Below are 12,094 nucleotides of genomic sequence, written 5' to 3' on the forward strand. Positions count from 1 at the left end.
AAGAGGAGGAAGAAGAGGAGGAAGAAGAGGAGGAAGAAGAGGAAGAGGTGGTTAGTGTCAGTTTGAGCAGAGGGTCTGGGGGCCCGTCCCTCCAGGTTCAGGGGCCCTCGGCCTGAAAACAACAATAAAAAATAAAAAAACATCCCACATTAAATCTTCATCTGGTTCTAAACATTCAGTGAAAATCTGAATTTATTTTAACAAGAATTTACTAAATTATCGGTTTACGAAATGACGTCACATTTTCTGGGAAACGGCACCGAAAAAAACAAAAACAAAACAAAACAAAATCGAGTTGAGTTCAGACGACTTGAGTTTAAAAAGTCTGATCATGATTTGAGTAAATTTCACTTGACGAGTAAAAATTATCCACCAAAGAAATAAATATGTAAAATATGAAAATACATTTTGCTGCGCTTAAAAAAAAAAAAAGAAAAACAACAACTTTTTCTGCTTAAAATAAAAAACAAAATCAAATGTGGCTTGAATTAAAGAAAAAATCACTTGTTCCGTTGGTCGATCGTTTGACTTTTCAAGTTGAATCGACTCAAATAAAGTCAAATGTTTTTAATTTAAGTCACTGTAACTTAACTAGATATTGTTTCTGTTCTAGTGTGTCTTACAAAACATTTTATCGATAATAATTTTAGATTAAATTCGTCTGTTTTCATTCAAATCGGCCTAAAAACTCCTCAGCGCGTGTCCAGAGCCGCAACGTTTCAGTAAAAATCTACAAAAAACAAAAACAAAATCAAACTCCGCGGGGACGCCGTGACGTGCGCGTGAGACGCCGTTACGTCAGAGTGAAGCGGCGCTTTACGCACGACAAAAAACAAACAAAAAAACAAACAAACAAACAAACTCCCAGCGGCTCCAGAACGAGACTCAAATAAAACTCTGGTCCGCGTCAAACGAAAAAAAAAAACAAAAAACAAAAAAACAAAAACGCGCTCGCTTCGTCACTGTGAACGTTGTGCGCATGTGCAGAGCGCGCGAGGCCTCGTGCGTCTGCGAAACCAATGGGCCGTGGCGCGCGCGGCCGTGACACGCACGAGGAGGATTCGGCTCATTAAAAAAAAAAAAAGACTCGGTTCTTATTGTGACGTCATTACGCGTTAACTTGACGTGGGACGAAAATGAGACGTTTAAAGCGTGGACCAAAGAGTGAAGAGTTTATTCATTATTTTTAAATTTTATGTTGACTTGTACTTTTACATTTATATCATTATGTTTTATTTCACACGTGTCTCTTGCTTTTTTTTTTTTTTTTGCTATTGATTTAGAATTTATTATTACCATTTATTTATTTATTTTTATTGTGACGTGTCCAAATCTTTTCCTTTGTTTACGTCTACAATTTGAAAATAAACATTCCGTCCAAAATTTCAGCAAAATTTACACAAGAAACACATTATAAAACCGGATTCCAACCAAATAAAGTTTTTTTTTTTGTTTGTTTGTTTTTTTTTTATGTTCGTATTTGTCAGAATCTCTGGGACAGTTCGCTGCAAATTTCTCTGATCTGAAAATTGTTTAAACTTCTATCAGGTTATTTTTCGGTTTATTATTATCTTCATTCTCGTCGAGTTGTTTATTTGAAGAGAATTTGTGGAGTAAAATGATCCGTCTGTGCAGTCAGATCATTTCACGACTTTTAAATGATTTTCCGGTAGATTTAAGTGTTTAGCTCATGAGGTTTTTTTTACAGTGTAGGAGTTTGGTTGCTACGGTAACAGTTCTGTCAGATTTGGTCAAATGTGAAACCCCCCCAAAAAAACTCTGTCCAAACTGGGATCTTATTTAATTTTGTGTTTTTTGTTTCAGTTTTGTGACAAAAATACTCAGCGTGGTGTTATTTTTCATAAACGCCTCTTTTATATTTCACTTTCTCTTTTTGTTTCTCAGGTTCAACACAAACTGGAGAGTTAAAAATTCAGGGTGAAATATTTCAGACTTGTTTTTAACACAAAAAGGGTTTTATTTTTACTCTTTGAGAGTTAAATGTGTGTTGGAGTTGGGGTTATTTGTCAGAGTTGATTTGGTTGAAGTTAATTAAACTTCTCTTAGTTTTAATTTGTTCATAATTTCATCTTAAATTAACTCAAATAAAGTGTCAAAATAAAACTCGTTGAGTTAAATCAGGATAACTCTACAAAGTGTTATCTGTTTACTCTCTAAACCTTCATTTAACTCTGGATTTGGAGTTAAACAGGAACTTTGGTCCAGTTTTACTTCATGAACATTTAAACAAGTGTTAAATTAACTCTAGAACAGAGTGACTCAGAGAAACTCTGAGGAAATGTTAAAAATGACTCTATCAGAGTCAAATTTAACACTCATGCACCAAATGTGTGATTCAAATGAGAAACTCTGCACAATTGAGACTTTTACAGGTGAAAAAAAAAAAGGAAAAAAAAGCTAAAATTAGAGCTTTTAAATTGTGACACAACGGCCCAGAAATCACTTTTAAAATCACTTTTAAAATCACTTTTAAAATCACTTTTAAAATCACATTCTGTCTCCTCTTCAGGTGGAGCAGAGTCAGCAAAAATCCTGCTGAGTCAGCACCACACACAAAATGTAAAAACTGATTTAACACGACGACAAACATCACGGCTGCTACTACTGTTATTATTATTATTATTATTATTATTAGTTTAATTATCAGTGCAATAACTCAAATCCCGTCATGTTACAACGACTTGAATTAAAAAGCAAATTTCACTGAACAAGAAAAATGACCTGACAATGAAACTAAACTTTTCACACTTAAAATATGAAAATACAACTTTCTACGCTCAAGAAATAAATGATTCAAATGAGAAAAGCTCCAGATTTCAGATGGAAACAATGATGCTATAATTAGAGCCTTTAAACTGTGACATAACAGCCCCAGAAATCACATGAAAAATCATATTTAATCACATTTAAAATCTCATTCTGTTTCCTGTGGTGCAGAGTCAGCAAAAATCCTGCCGAGTCAGAAACACACAACAAAAAATCTGATTTAACACAACGACAACAACCAGCATAACAATATTATTCCTATTGTTATGATTACTACGATTACTACTGTCACTATTAATGCAAAATCTAAAATCTATCCAGGTTAAAATGACTTAAAATTCAAAAGTTTTGAGTAAATTTCACTGAAAAAAGGTGAAAAAAAGATGCTATAATTAGAGCCTTTAAACTGTGTAACGTCCTGGAAATCACATTTAAAATCACATTTGTGATGCAGAGTCAGCGACACACACACAATGAAAAATCAGATTTAACACGACGACAAACATCACTGCTGGTACTATTGTTATTACTACTATTACTATTATTACTATTATTACTATTATTACTACTATTACTACTATTACTATTACAGTGCAAAAACTAAAATCCATGTGAAGATGACGGGAATTAAGAAAGTTTGTTGAAAATTTGAGTAAATGTCACTGGAAAAAAAAGATGCTACAATTAGAGCCTTTAAATTGTAACATAACAGTCACAAAATCACGTTTAAAATCACATTTAACAACACATTCTGTTTCCTGTGGTGCAGAGTCAGCAAAAAATCCTGCTGAGTCAGAAACACACACAACGAAAAATCTGATTTAACCCAACGACGACGACGACGACGACGACCAGCACTAATATTATTACTATTGTTATGATTACTACGATTACTGTAACTATTAATGCAAAATCTAAAATCTATCCAGGTTAAAATGACTTAAATTTAAAAAAAAATTTGAGTAAATTTCACTGAAAAAAGATGAAGAAAAAAAAGATGCTATAATGTCTAATGTCCTGGAAATCACATTAAAAATCACATTAAAAATCACATTGAAAATCATATTAAAAATCACATTTAAAATCACAGTTGTGGAGCAGAGTCAGCAAAAATCCTGCCGAGTCAGAAACACACACAACGAAAAACTGATTTTACACGAGGACGAACATCACTAATATTATTACTGTTACGACTATTACAGTGCAAAAACTAAAATCCAGCAACGTGAAGATGACGGGAATTAAGAAAGTCTGATTAGAATTTGAGTAAATGTCACTGGAAAAAAAAGATGCTATAATTAGAGCCTTTAAACTGTGTAACATCCCGGAAATCAGGTTTAAAATCAGGTTTAAAATCACATTTGTGGTGCAGAGTCAGCAAAAATCCTGCCGAGTCAGCGACACACACAAAGATGAAAAATCTGATTTAACACAACGACGACAACAACCAGCACTAATATTATTATTACTGTTTCTATTACAGTGCAAAAACTAAAGTCCAGCCAGGTTAAAATGACTGGAATTAAGAAAGTCTGATTGAAATTTGAGTAAATTTCACTGAAAAAAAGGGGAAGAATAAAGGTGCTATAATTAGAAGCTTTAAATTGTGTAACGCTCCCGGAAATCACATTAAAAATCACGTTTACACCAAGTCCCAAATATGTTATGTATATATCACTATTTTTGTTATTGTTTTTGAATTTTGTTGTACCGGGATCAAACAAAGAAATAAATGAAATGAAATGAAAAATCACATTTAAAATCACGTTTAGAATCAGAGCTGTGGCGCAGAGTCAGCAAAAATTCTGCTGAGTCAGGAACAAAAAATGTACTGTTACTATTACTATTACTATTACTATTACTATTACTATTACTACTATTCTTACTGTTTTTTCAGTTTTTTTTCCTGTTCCTCCCCCCGCTCCTCCGCCCACGCGCAATAATGACTCTAATGACCCGCGCGGGTGTGTGTGTGCGTGCGTGCGTGCGTGTGTGCGTGTGTGTGTGTGTGTGTGTGTGTGTGTGTGTGTGTGTGTGTGTGTGTGTGTGTGTGTGTGTGTGATAATGGGAATGACGCGGTGGACGGTTTCACGGTCCCGCGGGGGAAACCTGCGCCGCGCTGATCCATCCATCACCTGTCCGCGCGCGCGGCTCTGGAGCGCGCGATCAGATCCGGATCAGGCCCCCCCCCCCCCTCAAACACACACACACACACCCTCCCCCTACACACCCCCAAACGTGCGCGTGTGTGGTCGTCTCACGCGCGGGAGCAGAGACACGTTTCTGACGCTGGGGCCTTTTTCTCCCGCAGAGACGCGCCGATGTGAGTTTGTTTAATCACGAATTTTATCACGAGTATCAAACAAATAAACAAGATTCTCACAAAATGGCGCTTTGGACTTTGAGACTGGAGCGTGGACAGTGTCAAAAGTGTCCAAAGTGTCAAAATGTCCGTGTTTTTTCAGTCTGTTTCTCGGGACCGGGCGCAGTTTGGTGTTTTTTAACGGTTCGTAATCTTAACTGAAGCTGCTGAAGCTGAAACGAGCCGGAAACCCTCCGGATGTGAGACTTTTGGAGCTGCTTTTGGAAGTTTAGGGCGATCAGATTTTCAGTTTGTGGTGTTTGGTGATAATAAAACTGTGAAACGCGTGCGTCATCACGGAAAACCGTTCTGCGCTCGGCTCGAAAGTGACTCGGTTTAGTCACAATTTTCTTTGTTTTTGTCATTTTAAGCAACTTTTTCTGCATTTTACCGAAACAAATGACAATTAATGCCTCTTTTTACAGCTGGCAGGTGTAAAATTGGTCCAAAATAGAGACACTGGGACATTTCTTGTGTAAAACTGCTGGGACAGATGAGTGGTTTTGTGTAAATCTGCGGGGACAGGACGGGGACTGTCCCGGGTCCTGAGGGACGTGTGGACGTGTGGACGTGTGGACGTGTGGACGTGTGGACACTTTACCCATGTTCCTCTTTAATGATGTGGGAGATTTAAAGACTCTGGGGGCCGCGTGTCTCTTTTGTTCATGAAAAACCGCGTGACTTTTCATCTCGGAGCCGAATTGTCCCTGAACAGTTTTTTCTGTCACGATTTTCCCCGTTTGACCTCAGATTCAATTAGAACGAACAGAGTTTCAAAATAATAAACTGTGACATCCGGGTTCGTGGAGACTTGTAATAATAAAACTGTGAATCAAGTGTAATTAAATAAATCTGTTTTCCACTCGGTCCAGTCATGACGAACATGAGTCACTTTAGTCACATTTTCTTTGTGTTTTTAAGCAGATTTTTCTCTATTTTACCCAAACAAAGGACAGATTCTGCCTCTTTTTACTTTTGGCGGGTGTAAAATTGTTCAAAAATAGAAACACTGGGACATTTCTTGAATAAATTGGGATAAATCAGTGTTTTAGTGTGAATGTGGGGGACACGCGGACACGCGGACACGGGACACGGGACACGGGGACACGCGGACACGCGGACACGGGGACACGCGGACACGCGGACACGCGGACACGGACAGGCCTGGGACTGTCCCGCTCCGGTCTGTGGGTTTGGGCCTCCAGCAGAGTCACGTGCGCGGTGTTTCCCGCGCTCTGACGGGCTGATTGGATTCATTAAGGTGATTGATGATTCTGATCGATACTCGATTCTGTCCCGCCCCGCTCCCTGCGCACGCGCACATTCAACCGCGCGTTTGTCCTCATTTCATTTGTTTCCCGTCGCTCCTCGCGCTCTGCCCCTCACGCACGCGCGCTCTGCCCCTCACGCACGCGCGCTCTGTCTCTCACGCAAACGCACGCGCGGCTGTTTATGAGAAAACGCAGCGGAAAAAACCTTCCGCACGCGCCTGGAGTAATTACGCTGCGCCGCTCCGCCGCACGCGCTCCTCAGCGTTACTCACAGGAGCGTGCGCGTGCGTGTGACTGCGCGTGTGCGTGTGTGTGTGTGCGTGTGAGCGTGCACGGGGCGCTAATGATCCGCGCTCTTCTGTAGCCCACTGTACACAGGACTAAAGCAGGACTAAACCAGGTCTAAAGCAGGGCTAAAAGAAGTTTAAACCAGGCCTGAACTAGGACCAAACCAGGACTAAGTCAGGACTAAAAAAGTGGGTTTGGAGAGTGTGTACGCGCTTGGAGATAGTGCATGTGTGTTGGGGCAGGCGCGCGTGTTTGGAGAGGACATTTGGAGAGGGTTCATGCGTTTTGGAGAGCGCGTTTGTAGAGGGCGCACGGGTTTGGAGAGATTTGGAGAGGGCGCACGGGTTTGGAGAGGTTTGGAGAGGGCGCACGGGTTTGGAGAGGGCGCACGGGTTTGGAGAGGTTTGGAGAGGGCGCACGGTTTTGGAGAGGGCGCACGGGTTTGGAGAGGGCGCACGGGTTTGGAGAGGGCGCGCGGTGGATGGTTTGGTGCAGAGGGGCTCTGAGTTTTGCGCAGTGCGGCCCGGTGCGGCTCCAGACACAAAGGAAACCGGGAAATAAGAAAAAAAGAAAATTTAAGACGTGAAATAAAAAACAGGCGCGTAAAACAAGAAATAAAACAAAACCGAGACGCTCCGAGAAAAGAGACTCAACACACGGGACAGACCCGGGACTAAACCAGGACTAAACCAGGACTAAACCAGGATTAAACCAGGACTAGACCAGGACTGAACCAGGACCAGGACTAGACTAGGTCTAAACCAGTACTAGACCAGGACTAGACCAGGACTAAACCTGGACTGGACCAGGACTAAACCAGGAATAATCCAGGACCAGGACTAAACGAGGACTAAACTAGGACTAATCCAGGACTAATCCAGGTCTAAACCAGAACTAAACCAGGATTAGACCAGGACTAAACCAGGACTAGAAATAAACTAGTACTACACCAGGATTAAAACAGGACTAGAACGGAACCAGGACTAAGAGCTTCGTCTCTGTCTGTGTGCGCTGGACCGTGTGCGGACGTGACTCGCGGTGACTCGGGGCCGTGTGCAGACGTGACTCGAGCTGTGCACGTGCGTCAGTCCGTGAGTGAAGAGCGGAGTTTGGGGCAGTTTGTCCCCGGGACAGAGGCGCTGTCGGCGGGTCCAGTCCGCGGACAAAACCGGACTCAAGACTCAGACTCAAGACTCAGACTCCAGACTCAGACTCAAGACTCAAGACTCAAGACTCAGACTCAAGACTCAGACTCAAGACTCAGACTCAAGACTCAAGACTCAAGACTCAAGACTCAAGACTCAAGACTCAGACTCAAGACTCAGACTCAGACTCAAGACTCAGACTCAAGACTCAAGACTCAAGACTCAAGACTCAGACTCAAGACTCAGACTCAAGACTCAAGACTCAAGACTCAAGACTCAAGACTCAAGACTCAAGACTCAAGACTCAAGACTCAGACTCAAGACTCAAGACTCAAGACTCAAGACTCAGACTCAAGACGGAGCAGGAAACACGGAACAAAACATTTCTACAGTTTGTGCGCTGAGTTCTGAGAAACTGACATAAAAACACAAATGTGACTCCTGTTGGTCCGTGGGCCTGCGCACATGCACCTCGTCAACACTGCAAAAACTCAAATCCCGCCAAGTTCAGTGACTTGAATTAAGAAAGTTTCATCACGATTTGAGTAAATTTCACTTGGAGAGTGAAATAATCCACCAGCGGAACAAGACTTTTTGTGCTTCAAATAAAAAACTACATTTGCTGCACTGAAAATGAGAAAAACCAACAACTTTTTGCCGTTGAAATAAGAAACAACATGAAACAGAAACAACAAAACCCCAAAGCTGCACATCCGGGTCCCTGCGCTCGGGTCCGCGAGGCCTCAGGTCAGACCAGAGCTCTGCCACGCGCCTCAAACACCTGACGTAACCACACGTTTACCTGAGCTGTCAATCAAATTCATTATTTAAAAATACGTGCACTTAGCCCCGCCCCTTCGGCAGGTTCATTTGCATATGACGCAACAAAACCGGTCAATGTGAAGAAAGTTTAAGTTTCTACAAAACTGCAACGTCCTCACGTAAACCAGGTCTAAACCAGGTCTAAACCAGGTCTAAACCAGGTCTAAACCAGGTCTAAACCAGGTCTAAACCAGGTCTAAACCAGGTCTAAACCAGGTCTAAACCAGGTCTAAACCAGGTCTAAACCAGGACTAAACCAGGTCTAAACCAGGTCTAAACCAGGTCTAAACCAGGTCTAAACCAGGTCTAAACCAGGTCTAAACCAGGTCTAAACCAGGTCTAAACCAGGTCTAAACCAAGTCTAAACCAGGACTAAACCAGGACTAAACCAGGTCTAAACCAGGTCTAAACCAAGTCTAAACCAGGACTAAACCAGGACTAAACCAGGACTAAACCAGGTCTAAACCAGGTCTAAACCAGGTCTAAACCAGGACTAAACCAGGTCTAAACCAGGTCTAAACCAGGTCTAAACCAAGGTCTAAACCAGGACTAAACCAGGTCTAAACCAGGTCTAAACCAGGTCTAAACCAGGACTAAACCAGGTCTAAACCAGGTCTAAACCAGGTCTAAACCAGGTCTAAACCAGGTCTAAACCAGGACTAAACCAGGACTAAACCAGGTCTAAACCAGGACTAAACCAGGTCTAAACCAGGTCTAAACCAGGTCTAAACCAGGTCTAAACCAGGTCTAAACCAGGTCTAAAACCAGTCTAAACCAGGACTAAACCAGGTCTAAACCAGGACTAAACCAGGTCTAAACCAGGACTAAACCAGGACTAAAACCAGGTCTAAACCAGGACTAAACCAGGTCTAAACCAGGACTAAACCAGGTCTAAACCAGGTCTAAACCAGGTCTAAACCAGGACTAAACCAGGTCTAAACCACATCTAAACCAGGACTAAACCAGGTCTAAACCAGGTCTAAACCAGGACTAAACCAGGTCTAAACCAGGTCTAAACCAGGTCTAAACCAGGTCTAAACCAGGACTAAACCAGGTCTAAACCAGGTCTAAACCAGGTCTAAACCAGGACTAAACCAGGTCTAAACCAGGTCTAAACCAGGTCTAAACCAGGTCTAAACCAGGACTAAACCACATCTAAACCAGGTCTAAACCAGGACTGAACCAGGACTAAACCAGGACTAAACCAGGTCTAAACCAGGACTAAACCAGGTCTAAACCAGGTCTAAACCAGGTCTAAACCAGGACTGAACCAGGACTGAACCAGGTCTAAACCAGGACTAAACCAGGACTAAACCAGGTCTAAACCAGGTCTAAACCAGGTCTAAACCAGGACTGAACCAGGACTGAACCAGGTCTAAACCAGGACTAAACCAGGTCTAAACCAGGTCTAAACCAGGTCTAAACCAGGACTGAACCAGAGGTAAAGCAGGACTCGCAAAAGACCAAATCGGGACTAACTCAGGTTTTTAAAGAAGGACTAAACCAGGACTGTGGACCACGGTTCTGGTCCGGTGGGACTCACCGTGGCGGCGGGTCCGGGCTGGACACTCGCGCTCCCGTCCGAGCCCAGGATGATGGTGGTCTGACTCATGGTCTGGCCCGGGTTCTGGCCCGGGTTCTGGCCCGGGTTGGTCCAGTTGTTCTGCTCCGGGGCCGGCGGGGCGGGGGCGGGGCTCTTAAAGGTTCCGTAGGCCCGGTTTCCGTCCTCCCCGGTTCTGCTCTCGGCGAAACTTCTGGTGTCGTTGTTGGCGACGTGCGCGCTCCCGTCGGCCCGGTGCGCGCCCTCGTGCTGGGGGGGCGCGGGGGGCGGGGGCGCGGGGCCGGGACACACGGGGCCGGTTTGGACACGTCCCGCTGCTCGTGGACATCCTGCGGACACAGACACGCGCGTCAGCCTCACGTGCACGAGCCTGAACTGAGGTCTGGGACGGAGAACGTGCGCGCCTACGTCTGTACGTCAGCGTGCGTGAAGGTGCACGTGCGGTTTCATTCATTACTCTGGGCTTTTCCCGCGCGGCTCCGCGAAAAAAAGAGAAAGAAAAAGAGAAAAAGAAAAAGAGAAAAGGGAGATTTGCCGAAACAAAGATTCAGTTTGTTTGTTTGTTTTTTTACTTCGTGCGTTTTTAAAAATGTTTCACTAAAACAAACACAAGTGTTTGTTTCTGTTCACGTGTTTGTGTTTGAGCGGGACAGAAGTGAAGCTGAAACATCACGAGACAAAAACACTTCACTGTTTTATCTTTTTTTAAAAAACATGTCAAAGTCTGAGGGACGCGCGCAGCAACAAAACCAAACTTTTGGAATAAATGTGACTTTATCTACCGCAAATAAAACAAATAAAACAAATAAAAACAAATAAAACAAATAAAAACAAATAAAAACAAATAAAAACAAATAAAAACAAATAAAAACAAATAAAAACATCTGTGAAGATTTAGAGTCAAAATAAAAAATGTTAAAACAGGAGCACGAGTGACACTGACACACTGGAGGGACCTGACACACTGGAGGGACCTGACACACTGGAGGGACCTGACACACTGGAGGGACCTGACACACAGGAGGGACCTGACACACAGGAGGGACCTGACACACTGGAGGGACCTGACACACTGGAGGGACCTGACACACTGGAGGACCTGACACACTGACCTGACACACAGGAGGGACCTGACACACTGGACTGACCTGACACACAGGAGGGACCTGACACACGGAGGGACCTGACACACTGGGGACCTGACACAGAGGGACCTGACACACAGGAGGGACCTGACACACTGGAGGGACCTGACACACAGGAGGGACCTGACACACTGGAGGGACCTGACACACAGGAGGGACCTGACACACTGGAGGGACCTGACACACTGGAGGGACCTGACACACTGGAGGGACCTGACACACTGGAGGGACCTGACACACTGGAGGGACCTGACACACTGGAGGGACCTGACACACAGGAGGGACCTGACACACAGGAGGGACCTGACACACTGGAGGGACCTGACACACAGGAGGATTCCCGCGGTTTGGAGGTTGTGTCATTTTTTGTTGTTCATATAAACGCCTGAGGCCCGCGGACGGACGCACGTGACAAACGTCAGAAACGTAACGAACAATTTTTTATTTCCAGGTGATTTTTGTGGCCCCCACGCTGCGGCACTGCGGACACACACACACACACACACACACACACACCTGAGCACGGTGCAGTACTGGGGGGAGTTCAGTGACGCGCGGCCAATGCGCAAAACTGCGGAGCGTCCAGACAAAGAAGAACTAGAACTGTACACGCACTGTACACGCACTGTACACGCACTGTACCTGTACAGTGCGTGTACAGTGCGTGTACAGTGCGTGTACAGTGCGTGTACAGTGCGTGTACAGTGCGTGTA

The 12,094-nt window shown here is 43.8% G+C and overlaps 1 protein-coding gene across 1 annotated transcript in view; it reads right to left on the reverse strand.

The window, feature by feature from the left end:
- Positions 1-10,690, reverse strand: part of slc6a5 (solute carrier family 6 member 5) — a 48,056-nt gene extending 37,366 nt beyond the window's left edge. The window contains exons 1-2 of the mRNA XM_055154387.1: positions 10,645-10,690; positions 10,219-10,565 (exon numbers count right to left, since the gene is read on the reverse strand). Of these exons, the coding sequence (XP_055010362.1) occupies positions 10,219-10,565; positions 10,645-10,690 (393 nt within the window). The remainder of the gene's footprint in view (positions 1-10,218; positions 10,566-10,644) is intronic.
- Between the last annotated feature and the right edge of the window lie 1,404 nt (positions 10,691-12,094).

This window comes from Boleophthalmus pectinirostris, unplaced genomic scaffold, assembly GCF_026225935.1.
Source record: "Boleophthalmus pectinirostris isolate CB_2022bp ecotype Guang Dong unplaced genomic scaffold, ASM2622593v1 HiC_scaffold_19, whole genome shotgun sequence".
Taxonomy (NCBI): domain Eukaryota; kingdom Metazoa; phylum Chordata; class Actinopteri; order Gobiiformes; family Gobiidae; genus Boleophthalmus; species Boleophthalmus pectinirostris.